The sequence below is a fragment of the Nicotiana tabacum genome, chromosome 7 (assembly GCF_000715075.1).
Source record: "Nicotiana tabacum cultivar K326 chromosome 7, ASM71507v2, whole genome shotgun sequence".
Taxonomy (NCBI): Eukaryota; Viridiplantae; Streptophyta; class Magnoliopsida; order Solanales; family Solanaceae; genus Nicotiana; species Nicotiana tabacum.
The window spans coordinates 127239323-127258246 of record NC_134086.1 but is presented as its reverse complement, the minus strand read 5'-3'; the positions used below and the strand labels follow the sequence as shown (position 1 = coordinate 127258246).

Below are 18924 nucleotides of genomic sequence, written 5' to 3'. Positions count from 1 at the left end.
ATGTTATTAAAGGAAAAATGAGAGTAGAAAATAATCTTTAAAAGAAACATCAAGACCTGCGCGAAAAACATTTATGGGATTAGGTCAGATACATTTTACTCTTCCCTTACTGTCGCTCTGATGAACTTGTAAACGTTCGTGTACAATTGCTCCTGGCAGCAGGAATGATAATTCTACCCAAAACCCAGTAATCAATTACAATCTCTAGTCATGACTATCAATAACATCATCCAAGCGCGAGAGAAAAATGATGGGAGAAAATTGACCAGCCTCGGAATTCAGCTATGATTGTTCAGCAGCTGCTACAAGAGGTTGAAGGGCTTTCATGGGATTCAAGATGACACCATCGATTAGCCCATACTCTTTAGCTTCCTTTGCACTCATGAAAAAATCACGATCTGTGTCCTGGTTAATCTTCTCAAGGCTTTGACCAGTGTGGTAGGCAAGGTACCCATTCAGGTTAGCTTTGTGATGCAACATCTCATTAGCCTGAACACCATGCCAGCATGATTTAGGTCTAACTATCCCATCATTACCAATTTACAAATACTAGAGTTATAATTCAATGAAAGCCATGCATTTATATGTGGTTTAGCGTCTTAGCATGAAAAAAAGAAATGATTTCACATACATATTTCAGTATTATTAACTTATCGAAGAGAAGTTGCACTATTTGAGTTATTGCACAAGAGAGATGGAAATCTGTAAGCTCTGACTAACTTGTGTGCATAAGCTGAAGTTTTGGAAAATTAACTCTCGTCATCGCAAAATTGTCTAAACTAAGATACAACAGCTACTACTATGCCACAATCCCAAGCAAGTTGATTAGCTCTCTCAAAGGATTGGATGGGAATAATCCACAAGGTTTGGGGTTGGTAAAAATTATTGTATTTATATTTCACCACCGCCAACATCGCAAAATTGTCCCACGTGTTATGCATTCTCTAAATGAACAAAGAATTGGATATTTCCTTAGTTTCCATTACAAGTGCACTGTCCAAACGTACTTTTCTATCCTTTTTTATGTAAATAGTTCAAAGGTACTTTTCTTTGAAAGCACACAGTGCAGGCTGATTTTAGTTTTTCAAGGGTCAGAGGTTCTGTCATGGGCAGTTTATAATTGGATCCTGTAACTTATAAACCACCACTTATAATGCATTCTCTAAATAAACATAGAATTGGACATTTTCCATCTATTTTATGTTTTAAGGGGCACTGTTCGGATGGTACTTTTATTTGGCCCCACATTATGCAGAATGTAATTTTTTTAAAGTAAGGAATTGTGATTATAGCATCTTTTTGTATGAGGGATTGGGATTCTGCCATGGGATGAAGCCAGATGTTGTACTCTATATACCAATATTTTTTGATGAAGAAGCAATATTGCAATATTGACTACAAGATGCAAAAATTTTGAACAAACTGTGCCATAAAATAGAGTGATTACCTGTATATCTATATCAGTTTGGCCACCTTGAGCACCACCAAGAGGCTGGTGAATCATTATCCTTGAATTTGGCAAGCTATATCTCTTTCCTTCAAGGTGATAATCACATCAAAGTTAAGAACAAAAACTAGAAGTATAGCATAAAGAAAGTTGTTTTATCCTTGAATCAGCTATTTAATTTACCTTTGGTGCCCGCGCTGAGAAGAAAAGCTCCCATACTGCAATGCCCCAAAACATAAAAATTAGCTACGTAAAGGAAATCTAGTTATTCCATGAAGGGGGAAAAAAAAAAAGCTAAGGCAATCACCTTACAGTACCAAAAGTAAAATAGACTCCATAAATTCCATTTGTAACTGAATCTAAGTTTTAATTGAAAAAAAACCTTGTGAAATAAACTTGTAAATTGTCCGCAACTCACCCATCTATTGATATGAAGGTCAAGGAAATAACCGCATGAAAGGTGGGGTGGATTGTAAAAGCAATTACATCAACCTGGAAATACTATCAGATAACACATCTATTCAAACAAACAAAATAAATTTATATTAGATTAATTTCTCTGAGATTGGATACTTCTTCATTCAAGGGAAGTCCTCAGGAATTTGGGATCAGATGAACTGACACAGTATAGGAAGAGGGCTTACAAGGGGCTAAAAGTGAGAAAAAGGAGGAAGAGAAGGGTAAAGGGAGAGGAAGAAGAGAAAGGAAAAGCAAATCCGATCCCAACATTTTCAAATATTTCCCCTAAATTCCAGGAAAAACTATTTTTGACGAACTTCGGCACCAAAATAGAGGAGTGTGAATACCGATCCAAAAAAAAAAAATTAGAGTGCAAAATACCAAATGAAAGGAGAGGTTGTCAAAAATGCCAATAGCATGATCGGAAGTGGAAAGATACTAATCAGAAATTTAAAAAAAAGAACCTATGCGGGAAAGCTTTGGTGTCCCATCATGGGTTGTGTAAAGGTGATTTTCACAAAATATGCATCACAAGCAACAATGTGCAGTAAGATCATCTTCTAGGAGAAACACAAAGGTATAAGCAACCAAAGAAGTACCTTGCAGCGAGTCCAACACAGACAGTGGAGACATCAGGTCGAATATGCCGCATGGTATCAAATATGGCCATTCCTGAGATATAATAGGTGCACAACAATTGATGAACCATGCATTAAAGTAGACAGTAAAACTGATTATAACAGTCAACACTATGCAATCAAAACTGAAATAACTATGGCAAATTGGCAGCAGAAACAAAGTGAGTTGACTGGAAACACTTGGTTGTACCTGCCGTTACTGATCCTCCTGGAGAGTTGACATACATGACAATGTCCTGCGCAACGAATTAAAGAGCTGCTCAGTTGAATTAAGAGAAAGCCGTGCAAAAAGTAATTAAAATGATGTAATTCAAAAATGTAGGGAAAAAAAGTGGAAGAATTAAAAGCTTCACTGAAAAGGGATGCTACTGCAAAAGTCACACAAGCATATGCCAAAAAAAGAAGCAGAGCTGCATAAGAAAACCATAGAAGCATCCCTTTATTCTTTCTTGTTCAATAAAAAGAAGCTTTTCTTCATTTTAAGCTGATCAAGGGCTAAGCCTCACATGGCATAAGGGCTGTCAGTTACATCAGTTTATAAGATTTAGACCAAGAGAAAGAGATAGAAAGGTGGAATTTCACACGATTTCCCTTAGGCCTCAACTTTCTTCACTCATTACTGGGCCAATGTGGCCTCAGTAGGCTTAGCTCAAGCAAACATGTTAATTGATACCACATGCTGAAAATCCACCATGAAAAAGAGACAAGAAGTTCATAAATTGCTCAAGCAATTAAGCAGTGGACAGATAATATTCGGCAAGAAAATGCGATGGAAGAGCCAAACACAAAAGATGATGTATACTACTGTGTTTTGACGGGATATCAACTCCTCCTATGGTGCTTAAGGCTAGATGTCTTCTATGGTTGTATAGTTGGCATAATTTAGTTCCTAATGACTGTCATATGAAGTTTTTTGATTTTGTCAGCTCTTTAGCTCTTGCTTAGCTCCTTTTTGTTCATAGCTGACTGTTTTTTTAAGTACTCTCTTTTGTACACCTTGCATCTTCTGGATGCCATATATAAAATTCCGCTTACTTTTTCAAAAAAAAAAAAAAGATGATGTATACTACTGAAGGAATGCCTACTGCAGAATCCTCTTTGAATTAAAACATCTAATATTTGAACCAAGAGTATCCCAGGAAAAAGAAATGCAGTCTTGAAAATATACCTTTGTGGGATCAACAGCATCAAGATAAAGAAGCTGAGCAACTATTATATTAGCCATATCATCATCAACTGCTCCACCACATCGTATGATCCTCTACAAGAAGATAATAATAATACAAGAGTTAAAATTTTAGCATATACTTCAAAACTTGGCAGTCAGTGTAAAATTTTCCATAAAAACACAAATCCTTACATATTGGAAGAGCTGGCTGATCACACTCTGAAATCTCTCTTGTACCATCGGAGGTGGTCCTTGAGCTTGGGAATATGTAGGAAAATAAGGTGATGATGGAACTTGCAAATCATCTCTGCAAAACACAATAACAAGGAAAAATCATATGACATAACGGATTTCTGTGGCACATAAGATGACAAAGCAACTAAGTCATTAACAATGAATTCTTAAGATTTATGAAACAAGTCCACGAAACTGAAATTTTCTCTCAATAAATCCTACAAAAATGACCTAAGAGAACATCCTTCAATATATTTTGCTGGAGAACTTACGTGATTCTCCAGTGAAGCAAAAGAAAATAAAGAAAAAAAGTAGTACTTCTTCTGTCTCAATTGATATGAACTCTTTCAATCTTGGGAAATCGCAAATTGTTAGACACCATTCCACTAACAATTTTGATTCCACACAACCTTCCCAAATTTCAAGAATTCAAAATTCACTTCAGTATTCAATTTTTGAACTTTCATGTGACGTTTTTGATATGGAACAAACTTTTCAACCCTCACTTTAGTATTTTCTTCTGCTACTAATATTGAAGTCAAATTGACATCTTAAACAGGAGACAGGCCGGCACACCCATATTTCTTATGCATTGTCTAAACTTGGTTTAGCTAAAATTGAGCATAAACCCAAGATATACAAGTCAAATTGACATCTCCAATAGACAATTTCCTGCTAACAAGGAAAAAAGAACAAAATTTGCAGATTTAACAAGGAATTCCAACAAGACTCAAAAGATTGGGGTTTTAAAGAAGTTTAGAAACCTTATAGACCAAATTCCTGTAGGTGAAGCCTTAGCTGAATCCCACTCAGCTCCGGAATATACGGCTTTCACGGTGCTGTTTCCCCTATTCTTCCCCTTCCCAACAGTCTTTAATTTCCTGGGGAATTAGCAAAAAAAAAAAATCAAAACTTTAAAGGAAAAAATTCAACATTAGCTACATATAAAAGTGAAAATATGCAAACCCATCTGAGTACCTGAAGGGAAGATGTTTAAATGGGAGGGAAACGGGGTGGGCTTGGGGAAGAGTGCAAGATTCAATTGGGTACTTGAATTTTGAGACGGAGGAAGTTGTAGCTATGCAAGAATGTGCCATTTTTCCGGGATTTTTTTTGCTGAGAGAGAGAGAGAAGGGTGTTGATATTTGCTGAGTTTGGAGTAGAGGGGAAGAGTAAAAAGATAGGTTTTTGGGGCAAAGAGTAGTTGAGTGTTGGAGTAAGCAAATAACGAGAACGACGAGCTTGGACGTTGCGGAACAGCGCTCTCAGCGTAACTTAGCACATATCCCATAAACGTACGCCCCTCAACCAAATAGTAATTGGGAAAAATAGAGGTGTTAAAATGAGAAAAATGAAAATTGATAGGCCGGTTTTAAAATTCTGTGCGAATTTAGGGGGTACTTGGGCCATTCTGCCAAAATAAAAAGACTTAACCAGGACTTAGCTCAGGTTCATTGCAAAAGTAATTGGGTCGGTCTTGGCTTGGCTTAACTTAATAGTGTAGCAAAACAATATTAAGCTCAGCTTTCTCAACGTTCAAGCCTAGATAAAGTAGGTATCGAACATCAAAAAAATCTTTGTGGCTATTCTTCATTTGGTTGAGGAGAGATATACTATTAAAGTAGAGGCATATTAGTTGTGGTAGTTACATTAGTTACTGTTGAATTTGTCAAATCTCACATCGGTGGTTTTGCCTTTTGGCAGAGAATATTTCTTTATAAAAGGAGGCCTAATGTTTGGGATTTAAACACACCTCTTATTTGCCTTTTTATCTTTTTAAGACATTTGTATCTTCTCTCTTTAGTATTATTTCACTTGTATTTTTGGAGTGGAATAAAATATTAGTTGTGTCCGAGGAAGTAGGCAAAATTGGCCGAACCTCGTAAATTCTGTTGTTCCTTTTATTGTTGTTTTATTATCTTATTTATTATTTGGTGGTTGTCATAATTTTTTGGTATAGTAGTTGTGACTCGTTCACACTATATACATTTGGCTTCCGCAACAGTTACATTGTGAGTGTGGGATATTTTAGTCCTTTCACCTGCTCTACACACGTGAATCGTGTAAGCTCATGTGAGTTGAGTTGTATATAACTAACTTACTCATTATGTATTAACATGGCAGTTAATCACATAATGAAAGATTCACTTTCTTCTTCCTCTCTCGTTCTCTCATTTTCATTCTAGCTTCTTTCAATCGCATGCAATTGTTTTCCTTGCTAAATCTGTACACAGATTCTATCATGGTATCAAAACAGGAGATTTGAGATTAGATTGATGATTTCAAAATTCCAATTGACGGCCATTTTTGAAGCTTAAGCTGGCGAGTCATGGCAAAAATTGGAAATCTGCAAATTGATCACAATCACCCGTTGTTTTTACAACAAACTAACACTCCTGGAATAGCGTTGATAGATATCAAGCTTACAGGACCAGAAAATTACGCCTTATGAAGCAGATCGATGAGAATGGCCTTGTTGGTGAAAAACAAGCAAGGGTTCATCGATGGAACTTGTTTAAAAAGCTCTTATAGAGGAGAATTAGGGTATCAATAGGAACGGTGCAATGCTATGTTGCTTTCGGGGATAGGTCGCACTGTATCTACTGAATTGCAGCCAAGCATCATCTACGCATCAGATGCGAGGAAGATATGGAATGAATTTAAGGGACGTTTTAACAAGTCAAACCTTATTAGATTTTATCACTTGTGGACGACAATAGGAACACTGAGGCAATGAACCGACTCTATAACATCCTATTATACTAAGATGAAGGATTTGTGCGATGAAATGAATTTAATGGTGGCAGGAGTAGGATGTGAATGTGAGGAAACCAAGCCTTTTCTAGATCAGTTTAAGAACTTGCATTTGTTGCAATTCCTTGTTGGTTTAAATGAAAGCTACAGTCATGTGAGAAGTGAGATTCTACTTAAAACACCGGTGTTGACTGTGAACAAAGCATATGCATTAGCAGTTCAGGAAAAGAGTCAATGTACACTTAGTGTAGTTAATTTAGACAAGGAGCCTTTAACTATGCTAGCTGGAAGAGGACAATGTTTCAAAGCAGGAAGGAAACCATGACTCATATGTGATTACTGTGGCTACAATGGTCACTTAAAGAAGAATTGTTCCAAGATTATAGGCTATCCACAAGACTTTAAAAGCAAGACGAAATATCAAAACTCTGGTGTGAAGGGTTATGCAAATGTGTCAGCTGGAGAAGGAGGGAGCTCTAATACGCCGGGACACTACTTCACAGAGGATCCATACAAACAGCTATTGGGACTCTTGAACAAACCAGATCCCGATACAGGTGACTGTTATACTCTTATGGCAGGTATAACTTCATTGTTATCCAAGACATTTAACTATGATTGGATAATAGATACATGTGCATCACATCAAGTTACACCTTATAAAGAAGTATTAGAAAATATACAAAAGATTGAAAACCAAAATAACAATGGTGTGCAAGTACCTACATGAGGTAAATACCATGTAGCACATACAGAAAATGTAAAGATATTACAGGATTTGATACTAAGGGATGTTCTGCATGTTCCTGACTTTAAATTCAATTTAATATCAATCTCTAAACTGACTAATAAGTTTTCATGTTGTGCTTCATTCTTTCCAGATTTTTGTGTATTTCAGGGTCTTTACAGTGGGAAGGTACTGGGGATTGGTAAAGAGCATAATGGTTTATATCTGCTAAAGAAAGAGCTCAATAAGGAATTCCCAGCTATAATAGGAAGTGTAGTGCAAATGCAGGAAGATTCAGCACTCTGGTACATGAGATTAGGTCATCTTTCAACTGTTATAATGCAACATATTCCTCTATTAAAGAATAAGGTGGATACCAAGTTACAACATAGTTGTGAAATATGTCTTTTAGCAAAGCAAAATAGACTGCCTTTACAGCTTAGTACTAGTAAAACAGATCAGATTTTTTAACTTGTCCATGTAGATGTTTGGGTCCCTACAAGGATATCAACATATGACGAAAAATACTACTTTGTAACTTTAGTGGATGATTTTAGCAGATATACTTGATTATATTTGTTACAGTCTAAGTGTGAAGTAGTTGTTGTGTTGAAGGATTTCTTTACTATGGTGCATAATTAATTTTGTTTGAATGTCAAAAAACTGAGATCAGATAATGGAACTGAGTTCTTCATTTCAAAATGTAATCAGTTGTCGACTTCATTAAGAATTGTGCATCAAAGTAGTTGTCCATACACACCCTAACAAAATGGGGTGGTGGAGAAAACACAGGCATATACTGGAGGTAGCTAGAGCCTTGAAGTTTCAAAGCTCCTTACCAACAGATTCTGGGGAGTCTGTGTAAAAATAACAGTTTACGTGATAAACAAGTGGCCAACTTCTATTCCGTCAGAGCAATCACCCTTTATAAGAAACCAGCTAAGATTGAGCATCTAAAGGTGTTTGGTTGCTTGTGTTTTGTAAGCACTCTACCAAAAAGGAGACAAGTTTGCTCCAAGATTTAGGAGAGCTGTAATGATAGGGTATTCAGAGACTCAGAAGGAATACATATTATATGATTTGGAGAGCAGGACATTCCTAGTAAGCATGGATGTTATATTCAGAGAGCAGAATTTCCTTTTAAAGGAATGATCTCAGACTTGGATGACATATTTCCACAAGATCCTCCTTAATGCCTATTGATGAATCATCTAATTCTAACACTTTTCACCGCATTTCTCATGATATCCATGCACCAGCTGGAAGTGCCTCTCCAATTACCACACAAGCAGAACCACAAAATCAGCCACTTGAAGAATTGCCTACAGACAATGTTGATCATTTATCATCACAAGACCATGAAGAGGCAGATGAACACATCATTCATCCAGATTCTTTAGCTACACATACAGTAGAAAAAGTAGCAGAAATTCCAACTAAAGGAGATGCTATTATTGATATTAGAAAATCAACAAGACACTTTAGACCACCTATATGGTTAAAAGATTATATGACAAAAGGGAAGTTCACAGACAACAGTCTATATCCAATCTCACAATGACTGTCATATGCAAACCTCACTGTAGGATATCAGTCTTATTTGAAAACCTTCTCAGCATACACTGAACCTGATTCATTTAAGGAGGCTGCTCAAGATAGCAGATGGGTTGAGGCAATGCAGCAGGAGATAAATGCATTAGAAGAAAACAATACATGGAAGTTGGTTGATATACCACTAGAGAAGCATGTTATTGGATCAAAGTGGGTCTACTAGATAAAGCATAAAGGAAATGGAGAAATAGAAAGGTTTAAGGCCAGATTAGTAGCCAAAGGTTACAACCAAAAGGAGGGTCTAGACTACCATGACTCTTTCTCTCCAGTGGCAAAAATGATAACTACTAGAACCATTATGAGTATTGCTGCAGCAGAAAGATGGAATTTGCATCAAATGGATGTCAACAATGCCTTCTTACAAGGCGACTTATATGAAGAAGTCTATATGGCCTTACCGCAAGGATTTCATAGACATGGGGAGAGAAAGGTTTGCAAGCTGATAAAGCCACTTTATAGATTAAAACAAGAATCAAGATAATGGAATATAAAGCTCACTGATGCCTTGATCACATATGGCTACATAAAGAGTACATTTGATCACTCTCTCTTCAGCAAAAGGCAAGGCTCAGATATGGTCATCATACTGGTCTATATAGATGATTTATTGATTACTGAAAGTAATTCTCAACTAGTCAATGATGCTAAGAAGACATAGCAAAGTCAGCTCAAAGTGAAGGATTTGGGAGAATTAAGATACTTCCTTAGTATTGAGGTCCTCAGTTCACAAAAAGGGATCCTACTGAATCAAAGAAAATATGCGCTTGAGTTGATTTCAGAAGTAGGATTAAGTGGTTCTAAGCCTGTTTCAACATATCTGGAGTTGAATCAAAAGCTTACCACTATAGAATATGATGCTCATGTAGGGAGAATAGGAGATCCAAAATTAGATGACATCACTGCATATCAGAAGTTGATTGGGAAGCTCTTATATTTAACAATCACACGACCTGACATTAGCTTTGCAGTCCAAACATTAAGTCAATTCACGCAAAGTCCAAAACAATCTCATATGGATGTAACCTTAAGAGTGGTTAAATACATTGTAGGAGCACCAGATCTAGGAGTACTTTTGCAAGCAAAGCCAATTGACAGTTTAACTGCCTATTGTGATGCAGATTGGCAGCTTGTCCTAATACTAGGAGATCTGTGACAAGATATATTGTTAAAATGGGTAGTTCTCTGTGACAAGATATATTGTTAAACTAGGTAGTTCTCTGATTTCATGGGAATCTAAGAAATAACAAACAATTAGTAGGAGCTCAGCAGAAGCAGAATATAAGAGTATGACAGCTGTGGCAACAAAAATAACTTGGTTATCAGGCCTTCTTGAAGAACTAGGGATACCAATCTCTAAACTTGTTCAACTATTATGTGACAATAAAGCAGCTATTCAAATAACTGTGAATCCCATATTTCATGAACGCACCAAATACATAGAAATAGGTTGTCACTTTGTGCGACAAAAAAATCAAGTCTGGGCTCATAGCACCTCACCATGTTAGCTCTGCTCTTCAACTTGCAGACCTGTTCACAAAGGGTCTGTCTATTCCTCGTCATAACTTGCTAGTTTCCCAGCTTTGAGTGTTTGTTGCCTTCCACCCTCCAGCTTGAGGGGGAGTATTAGAGTAAAGACATATTAGTTGTGGTAGTTACATTGTGAGCGGGGGTATTTTAGTCCTTTCATATACTCTACACACATGAATCGTGTGAGCTCATGTGAGTTGAGTTGTATATAACTAACTCACTCTGTGTTAACAGGGCAGTTAGTCACATAATGAAAGATTCGCTTTCTTATTCCTCTCTCGTTCTCTGATTTCCATTCTAGCTTATTTCAATCGCATGCAATTGTTTTCCTTGCTAGATCTGTACAGAGATTCTATCATATATTTTATATTAATTATTTAATCATGTATATTCAATTAATAAAAGTAATTACAAACATGGTGTTATTTAGATCACTTAAATTTTCAAGTTGGACAATTTGATCATATGTTATAGCCTATAGGTGTCAAACTTACAGATTTTCTACTAAATGAAGGTCACAACTGTAACGACGATTTGCTAATTTGAGAAAATGCGCTTAAGGAAATTGAATTTTTTTCTCCTAACAGATTTAAACCATGTAGCTTAAGAAAGATTTTAGATAACTTATTTAAATTTTTTCAATGTACAACAAAAAAATAGGTGTCTACATCACAAACAGTCAATAGAAAAAGTAGAAAAAATACAACGCTGGAAACCCCAAACAATAGCTGTTAGAACCCAATGAGATTCGAATCTGGGGACAATGAGAAAGAGAAGAAGATCGTCGCACGGTAGAGAGAGAAAAATTGGATTAACAAAAATGACCGGTTCACTCTCTCTGGACCCTTCTATAAGTTATGTAAGATCCATTTACAAAGAACAAGCTGGAAAAGAAAAATGATACAAGGCCAACTACAACCCAATATAAATAACGAAGCCCAAACACAACCAAAGCCCAACTAAGCCCAACTAATATTCTAACACCCCCCTCAAGTTGGAGGGTGGTTTGCCACACCCAACTTGCTTAAGATGGATCGGTGAGCCACTCCAGGAAGAGCTTTAGTTAATATGTACGCAAGTTGCAGTCTGCTAGGTACAAAAGATAAAGAGATGAGACCCTCATGAAGCTTTTCCTGCACAAAATGACTGTCAAGCTCAATATGCTTGGTGCGTTCGTGAAAAACAGGATTTCGAGATATATAGATGGCATATTAACTGTCATAATGAAGGGGAACTGGAACAATCGAAGCAACGGACAGCTCATTGAGCAATCTGGTCAACCATGCCAACTCCGCAACGACTCTACGCATAGACCTGTATTCTGCTTCAGTAGAAGAGAGTGCAACGATTTGTTGTTTCTTGGATTTCCAAGTAATAAGGGACCCCCTTAAGTAGAACCAAATAACCACTAACAGATTTGTGAGAATGGGGACAAGTTGCCCAATCAGAATCGCAGTAAGCTTGAAGAGAAAAATCAGGATCATTAGACATAAAAAAACTTTGACCCAAAGTCCCTTTGACATATTTAAGCACATGAAAGGCATCAGTGAGATGAGAAGAAGAAGGAGCATGCATAAATTGGCTTAAAATTGAATAGAAAAGTCAAGGTCGGGTCTAGTATTAGTGAGAAAATTCAGTTTCCCAACCAACTTTCTGTAAAGTGTATGATCAGGCAAGAGTTCCTCAGAATTGGCTTTGAATTTCATAGTAACATCCATCGGACTAGCTACAGGAGTGCAATCCAAGTAGTTGAACTCAGTTAAGAGATCAAGAGCAAACTTCCTTTGACAAACGATCACCCCTCCAGGTTCTGGTAACACTTCCGAACCAAGAAAATAGTGAAGAAGCCCCAAATCTTTTATTTTAAACTGATGGTCCAGAAAAAGTTTGAGGGAAGACATTTCTTTTTCATCATTCCCACTCAACAAAATGTCATCAACATAAACAACCGCAATACTAATAAGACCATGACCAGACTTAATGAAAAGTGAGTAATCATTCTTAGAAACTGAATAGCCCATGGGAATAAGAGATTCGCTCAACTTGGAATACCATTGTATAGAGGCTTGTTTTAAACCATATAAAAAATTTCAATTTGCACACCATATTGCTCCCAGAAACCATCATACCTTGAGGAATTCTCATGTACACCTCTTCATCTAAATCCCCATGCAAAAAGGCATTGTTGACATCTAATTGAAACATATTCCAACCCTTCTTAACAGCTACATCAATGATTGATCTGATTGTGGTCATTTTGACAACAGGAGAAAAAGTTTCTGTGTAGTTAATTCCTTCTTGTTGAGTGTCCCCTTTCACAACTAATCTTGCCTTAAATCTTTATATACTCCCATCGGCCTTATGTTTAATTTTATATACTCATTTATTTCCAATTGGTTTCTTTCCAGGTGGAAGAGGTACAATATTCCAAGTCGCATTAGCTTTAAGGGCCTCAAATTCTTTCAACATAGCTTCCTTCCAGGTAGGATGTAATGCTGCATGTTGATAAGTTGTTGGCTCAAGAACAATATCTAAAGCTTTATTAAACCTTGATTAGTTGAACTTAAACTACTAAAGCAAACTGACTTGAGAGAAGTAGGAACATAAGTTAAAGTGAGTGGAAAACGAGAAGAAGCAGAAACACACACATAATCTTTCAGGTAAGAAGGTTGATGATGGCGCCGAGAAGGATATCTTAGAGGAACTTCAGGTGCAGTAACTTGAGAAGGTGCAAAAATATCAGAGATAGGAATTGAAACAGGTGGAGAAAGTGAGGTAACAGAAGAGGGAGAAGGTGTAGAAATATTTTGGGAAGAAGGAGAAGTGTGCTGACGAGAGGAATTAGTAGGACCAGGTATACAAGAGGTAGGATAATCAAAGTTTGAAGAACTAAAAACATCTGGAAACAATGTTGTAGGTGAAGTGGACTCAAAGTAAGGAAAAATATTTTCATGAAAAACAACATCTCTAGAGATGAGGATTTTCCTGTCTGAAAGTTGCAGCAGCTTGTATGCTTTTTTTCCAGGAGGGTAACCAAGGAAAATGCATGGAGTAGATCTTGGAGAAAATTTATCTCTTAAAGGCTTAGGGACCACTACATAACACAAGCAATCAAAACTCCTCAAGTGATTATAGGTAGGTTGGACTCCATATAGAATTTCAAATGGGATTTTTCCAGATAAAATTGTACTAGGAAGTCTATTTATTAAGTAGGTAGTTGTGAGTATACAATCTCCCCAAAAATGAAGTGGAAGTTTGGATTGATATAGGAGAGTCCTTGTTGTTTCTAAGAGATGTTTGTGCTTTCTCTAAACTATACCATTTTATTAAGGTGTATAAGGGCACGAAGTCTGATGTAAAACTCCTTTTGACTGAAAGAATTGAGTGGCTTCAAAACTCATACCAAGTTTTAGGGCATTATCTGTTCTAATGGTTTTAATTTTCAGGTTGAATTGAGTCTCAACCATTGAAAAAAATGATTTTAGGACAGAAAGTGCATTCCCTCTGGTGTTTTAAAGATGAGTCCAAGTACCTATACTACAATCATCTACCAGTGTTAAAAAATACTTGCAATTTCTGTATGTTGCAGTGTGATATGGTCCCCATATATTATAGGTGTTAAATGGGTCGGGTCAGCCCGGTTTCGGACCAGCCCATACAGGTTAAAATCGAAACCGGCCCAGACCGGTATAAGGGGGCTGGGTTGGGCTGGGTTAAGGGGGACATGCGGGTTGCACCATTCACATTTGAAATACCGGTTACCCAGACCGATACAACCCGATAGATAAACAATGATATCAAACCGGTTAACGGGCCCGACCCGGACCGGTTTAACAGTAATTTTTTTTTTTTAAATATGGGCCCATATCTGACTGTTGGCAACGGTCCATTTCAGAAAATGGTCGTTGCCCAACGGCTGAATTGCACAATTAGCCCAATTTTTTTTTTTTAAAAAATTAACCCCTTTTCAAAAACTATAAATACCCCCCCTCTCTCTTCCTCATTTTTTCACTCATCTCTCAATTCTCAATCTCAATTCTCATATTCTCTCATTCTTCAATCTTTATTCTTCACCTATTAAAGTGCAATCAACTATTTGGCTATTTTTTTTGAAATTTAATTTATCGTAGTATTTATTTTTTGAAGTTTGAACAATTGAACTTCAAAATTGGAATAATTGATGTTTCTTTGTGGTAACATTGGAGTTGCAAAATCATCAAGTGCTCAATTTATTGCCGAATTCGGTGCACTCCCTCTAACTCTTTCTCCTATTTACTATTTTATTTGCATATTTATTTGTTTTGTTGCTAGTAGTTAAATTTTTACAATTTGTTTAATACTGCAAAAAGAGTTTATAACAAGGTTACTAATCGGGAAAATAAAAAAAAGGTAGTACTTCAGCTTCAGCATCTGGTAGTAATTTAAATACCTCTCCAAATATTCCTGAAACATTACCTGATAATAATATAGATTATGAACAATTGCAGGAAGATTTTTGTATAGATGATAATGAATTAGAAATGGAAGATGAGATACCACTTACACCTAGTAGTGTTGGAGCTGCTAGCAGGGGTGGTGGTCGTGGTGCTAGTAGTAGACCACCTGTGGACCCGACTAGTAATCGTAGAAAAAGAAGTAAGGTTTGGGAATTTTTTGAGGAAATAGAAGGTACTGATAGAGTTAAATGCAAACTTTGTAATGATACCTTTAAACATAAGACTGGGGACAATTAGGGGGGACTGGGACACTTAGTAGACATATGAGAATTGAGCATCCTATAGAATGAGGATCTGATGGAGATGAAAATCAATCAACTCTAAACCCTACTACTGGAGGTCTTCTGAAATATAATAAAATGACGGATCGTGAGGAGTTAGCAAAAATGATTGCTTTGGGTTGTCCACCTTTTTCTTTTGCTTCTTCATCATATCTTATTATGTATATTCAAAGGATCTACAATCCTTTATTTAAAGGTACCCCTAGAAGTACTTGTAGATTTGATATCTTTAGACTTCATGGACAATATCAAACATACATACGTTATTTGTTTAGCCACCTTCCTTGTAGAGTTTCTCTAACTTATGATATTGGTCATGCTGTTAATGGAAATAATTATTTGACAATTACATATCATTGGATAGATGATACTACTTGTATGCAAAAACGTATTATCGCTTTTAGATATGATGAAGATCAGAGTCATACTGCTGCGTTTATAAGTAGTACTATTTGTGAAGTTGTTGAATTTTATAATCTCAAGCAAAAAGTATTGTGTATGTCTTTTGATAATGCTTCTAACAATAATGCCGCAATTTCAATATTAAAACTGCATTTGCAACCACCTCTTGATGAAATTTTTCATGTTTGGTGTGCATGTCATGTTTATAATTTAATTGTTAAAAGTGGCCTTGATTTATTTTCAACTGAGATTACTCATGTTAGAGTGTTATTCAAGGAAATAATAGACAATCTAGAATAAAGGAATTTAAGAATAAGTGTGTCCAGTATAACCTTAAACCCAGATTCATGTCAGACGAAATTGTTACTAGATGGAATTATACATATATTTTTAAAATGTTGCTACAAATATAGATTCCCAATAACTGAAGTTGCTAATGCGCATTGTATTGATCCAAACTGTATGTTAACAACTACTACTTGGGAGGTCATTAATATGTTATTAAATTTTTACATAAATTTTATACAGCTACTGTTGAGTTTTCTGGAGCATATTACCCTACTGTTACTATGGCTTTAGTACATATAGCTGGAATTTCTTTTCTACTCTTTGAATTTAAGAAGAAAGAAAATATAGGGATGTTGTTGAAAAAATGCAAGCAAAATTCAAAAAATATTTCTTTTCAATTCCTCCGATTTACTTAATTGGTGTTGTTTTAAATCCTTCTATTAAGATGTCTGATTGTCACCAATTAATGAATTCTTTATATACTTATATGGAGATTGGACCAACTGAAACCTCAGATTTATATACTTGTATGGACAAGCTAAATGAATATTTACAACAATTATATAATTATTATGCAAATGTAATTGATGATGCTGCTCTTAATGTAGGCAATGTTAATCCCACTATGCACTGTACCACTTCTGCTACTATGGATGATGAAGAAGGCCTTGATAGTTTTAATATTTTTTCTACATTTTCTAACACTCAAACCAGTAGCAGGAACATTGATGAACTTCAATTCTACTTGCAGAAGCAAAAAGAGCCTCGCACAAAGGAATTTTCACCGTTGGGATGGTGGCATGAGAATGGAAAGCAATTTCCTGTTCTTTTCGCTATGGCTCGGGACGTACTAAATGTGCTAATTTCAACTGTTGCATCAGAGAGTGCATTTAGCCAAGCAAGACAACAACTTGGAGACACCCGTCACTCGTTAGGAAGTAATGATTTGGAAGTTTTAGTATGTTTCAGAGATTGGATTAGATCGGAACGAAGAAATCAAGGATGTGAAGATGTTGATAGCCCAGAAGATGAGGAACTTGGAGACATATTAACACATGGTAACCCATCCGAATTTAACACTCCAGAAGAAGGCCACTCAGTTCATATTGATTATGAAGAACTTACTAAGGCAATGCAAAACCTTTGAATTTACTCTTTTTTGGTTAATTTACTTGTTGTTAAATATAAACCTTTCAATTTGTAAGTTTGAATTTTGAAATAAATATAGCACTTGCAATTTATAAGTGCAATTTTTTCCCATCTTCCTTGTATTCTTTATATTAATACAAAGTATTAATTTAACTTACAATAGTTATATAAAATAAAAAAATAAAAAAATACACTAAACCCGGCCCGACCCGACCCCCTCAAATCGTAACCCTTACGGTTCAATTTTTACTCGGATGAACCCGAACCTGTTAAATCCGGTAAGCCCCAACCCGTAACTGGCCCGGACCATAACCCGTACGAGTCCAAAAAATCCTAACCCAGCCCGACCCGGCCTACCCGTTAAACACCCTTACCATATATCCACATGGACAAGATCAAAAATATTTAAAGCATGTGACTGACTATTTTGGAAAGGAATTCGTTGTTGTCTAGCAAGTGGGCACACATCACAAATGAAAGGTTGTCTATCACAAGATGGAACATTGATAAAAGTGATTTTATGTAATTTGGAAAAGGGAAGATGACCCAACCTATTATGCCACAAAATGTGTGACTTATTCATATTGACATTATTTACATGAACAGAAAGTGAAAAAGGAACCGTGGAACAATCAGATTGTGGTCCTGTGGAGCCGGAATTGAGGAGATAAAGCCCTTTAGCCAGCTTACCATGTACGAATGGCTTCTTCAGAGAAGGGCCCTGTAGGAAGCATGCGATTAAGGAGAAAGTTAGGAGTAATGAAGTGTCAAGAATGAGCTTATAGACAGAAATAAGATTGTACTTAAATGTAGGCAGATAGAGTACTTTAGAAAGAGTAACTAATGAGTTAGTATGTACAGTACCAATAGAGGTCACTTTCACTTTATATCCATTAGGTAGTGTGACAAGGATGAGAATTGGTAAGTTAGCTATATTGGTAAGTAAACTTTTATCAGAGGTCATATGGTCAGTTGTTCCAGAGTCTATAATCCAAGAACCAGGATTTAAATGAGACTTTAAACACGAACAAGTTGCATAACTCATGTGACAGAAACAAGCAAGAATACCTGCGAAACTTGCAGAAGCAGAGGGGTACTGATTCTGGCCTTCATCTACAACTTGCACTTGTTGAAGGATGTTCCTTAGCTGCTTGTATTGGTCTGCGGTTATGGTAGTGGATGAAGTGGGATTCTCAGAGAAATTGTCAACTTTGCTTTCAGGATTGGAATACACATTAGTAGCAACTCTCGCGTTTCTATTGCCAAATTTGAAGTTCTGTGGATAGCCATGAAGTTTATAACACTTTTCTATTAGATGCACATTCTTTTTGCAATACCTACAAAACAGTTTCTGAGGATCTGAGATTCCTTATCCATCAGAATTTCCCCTTTGATATTGATTCAGAGTAGGGAAATGATACTTCTGCGGTTGAGTATTGAAATTAGTTCTTGGATTGTTGAAGGAGTGTTTGGGTTTGGAGTTAGATCCAACAGAAAAGGAAGCCGAATCCGATTGAAACACAGGAAGATTTTGAAAGCCCATTTGTTTCTCATCTTGAATAACCAAAGAATACGCTTTGTTCACAACATGAATAGGCTCCATCATTAAGATGTTTCCCCTAGCATTGTTGAAGATTTCATTGAGGCCCATTAAGAACTGCATTAGTTTCAAGTTTTGATCCCTTTTCATCATCTTATGTTTACCCCCACAAGTACACTCACAAATACAGTAAGAATCTGTGT

The 18924-nt window shown here is 36.3% G+C and overlaps 3 protein-coding genes across 3 annotated transcripts; 1 reads left to right on the top strand and 2 right to left on the bottom strand.

The window, feature by feature from the left end:
• Positions 1-287: 287 nt before the first annotated feature.
• On the bottom strand, positions 288-5043 carry LOC107771859 (ATP-dependent Clp protease proteolytic subunit 5, chloroplastic-like; the record flags this gene model as incomplete). Its single annotated transcript, NM_001325119.1, is given in 9 exon segments — positions 288-489; positions 1448-1536; positions 1631-1665; positions 2506-2578; positions 2735-2780; positions 3713-3805; positions 3905-4019; positions 4711-4827; positions 4925-5043. Coding segments are annotated over 9 exon segments (889 nt in total), but the record flags the coding sequence as incomplete, so codon positions are not given.
• Positions 5044-6713: 1670 nt separating this feature from the next.
• Positions 6714-8579, top strand: LOC142162280 (uncharacterized). Its single transcript, XM_075218613.1, has 4 exons — positions 6714-6999; positions 7087-7281; positions 7582-7875; positions 8413-8579. The coding sequence occupies exons 1-4, from the start codon at positions 6714-6716 to the stop codon at positions 8577-8579; spliced, it is 942 nt and encodes a 313-aa protein (XP_075074714.1).
• A 4365-nt stretch (positions 8580-12944) lies between these two features.
• On the bottom strand, positions 12945-18874 carry LOC142162278 (uncharacterized). Its single transcript, XM_075218612.1, has 5 exons — positions 18603-18874; positions 18250-18518; positions 17872-18165; positions 13114-13659; positions 12945-13060 (listed from the first exon to the last, which is right to left on the bottom strand). The coding sequence occupies exons 1-5, from the start codon at positions 18872-18874 to the stop codon at positions 12945-12947; spliced, it is 1497 nt and encodes a 498-aa protein (XP_075074713.1).
• Between the last annotated feature and the right edge of the window lie 50 nt (positions 18875-18924).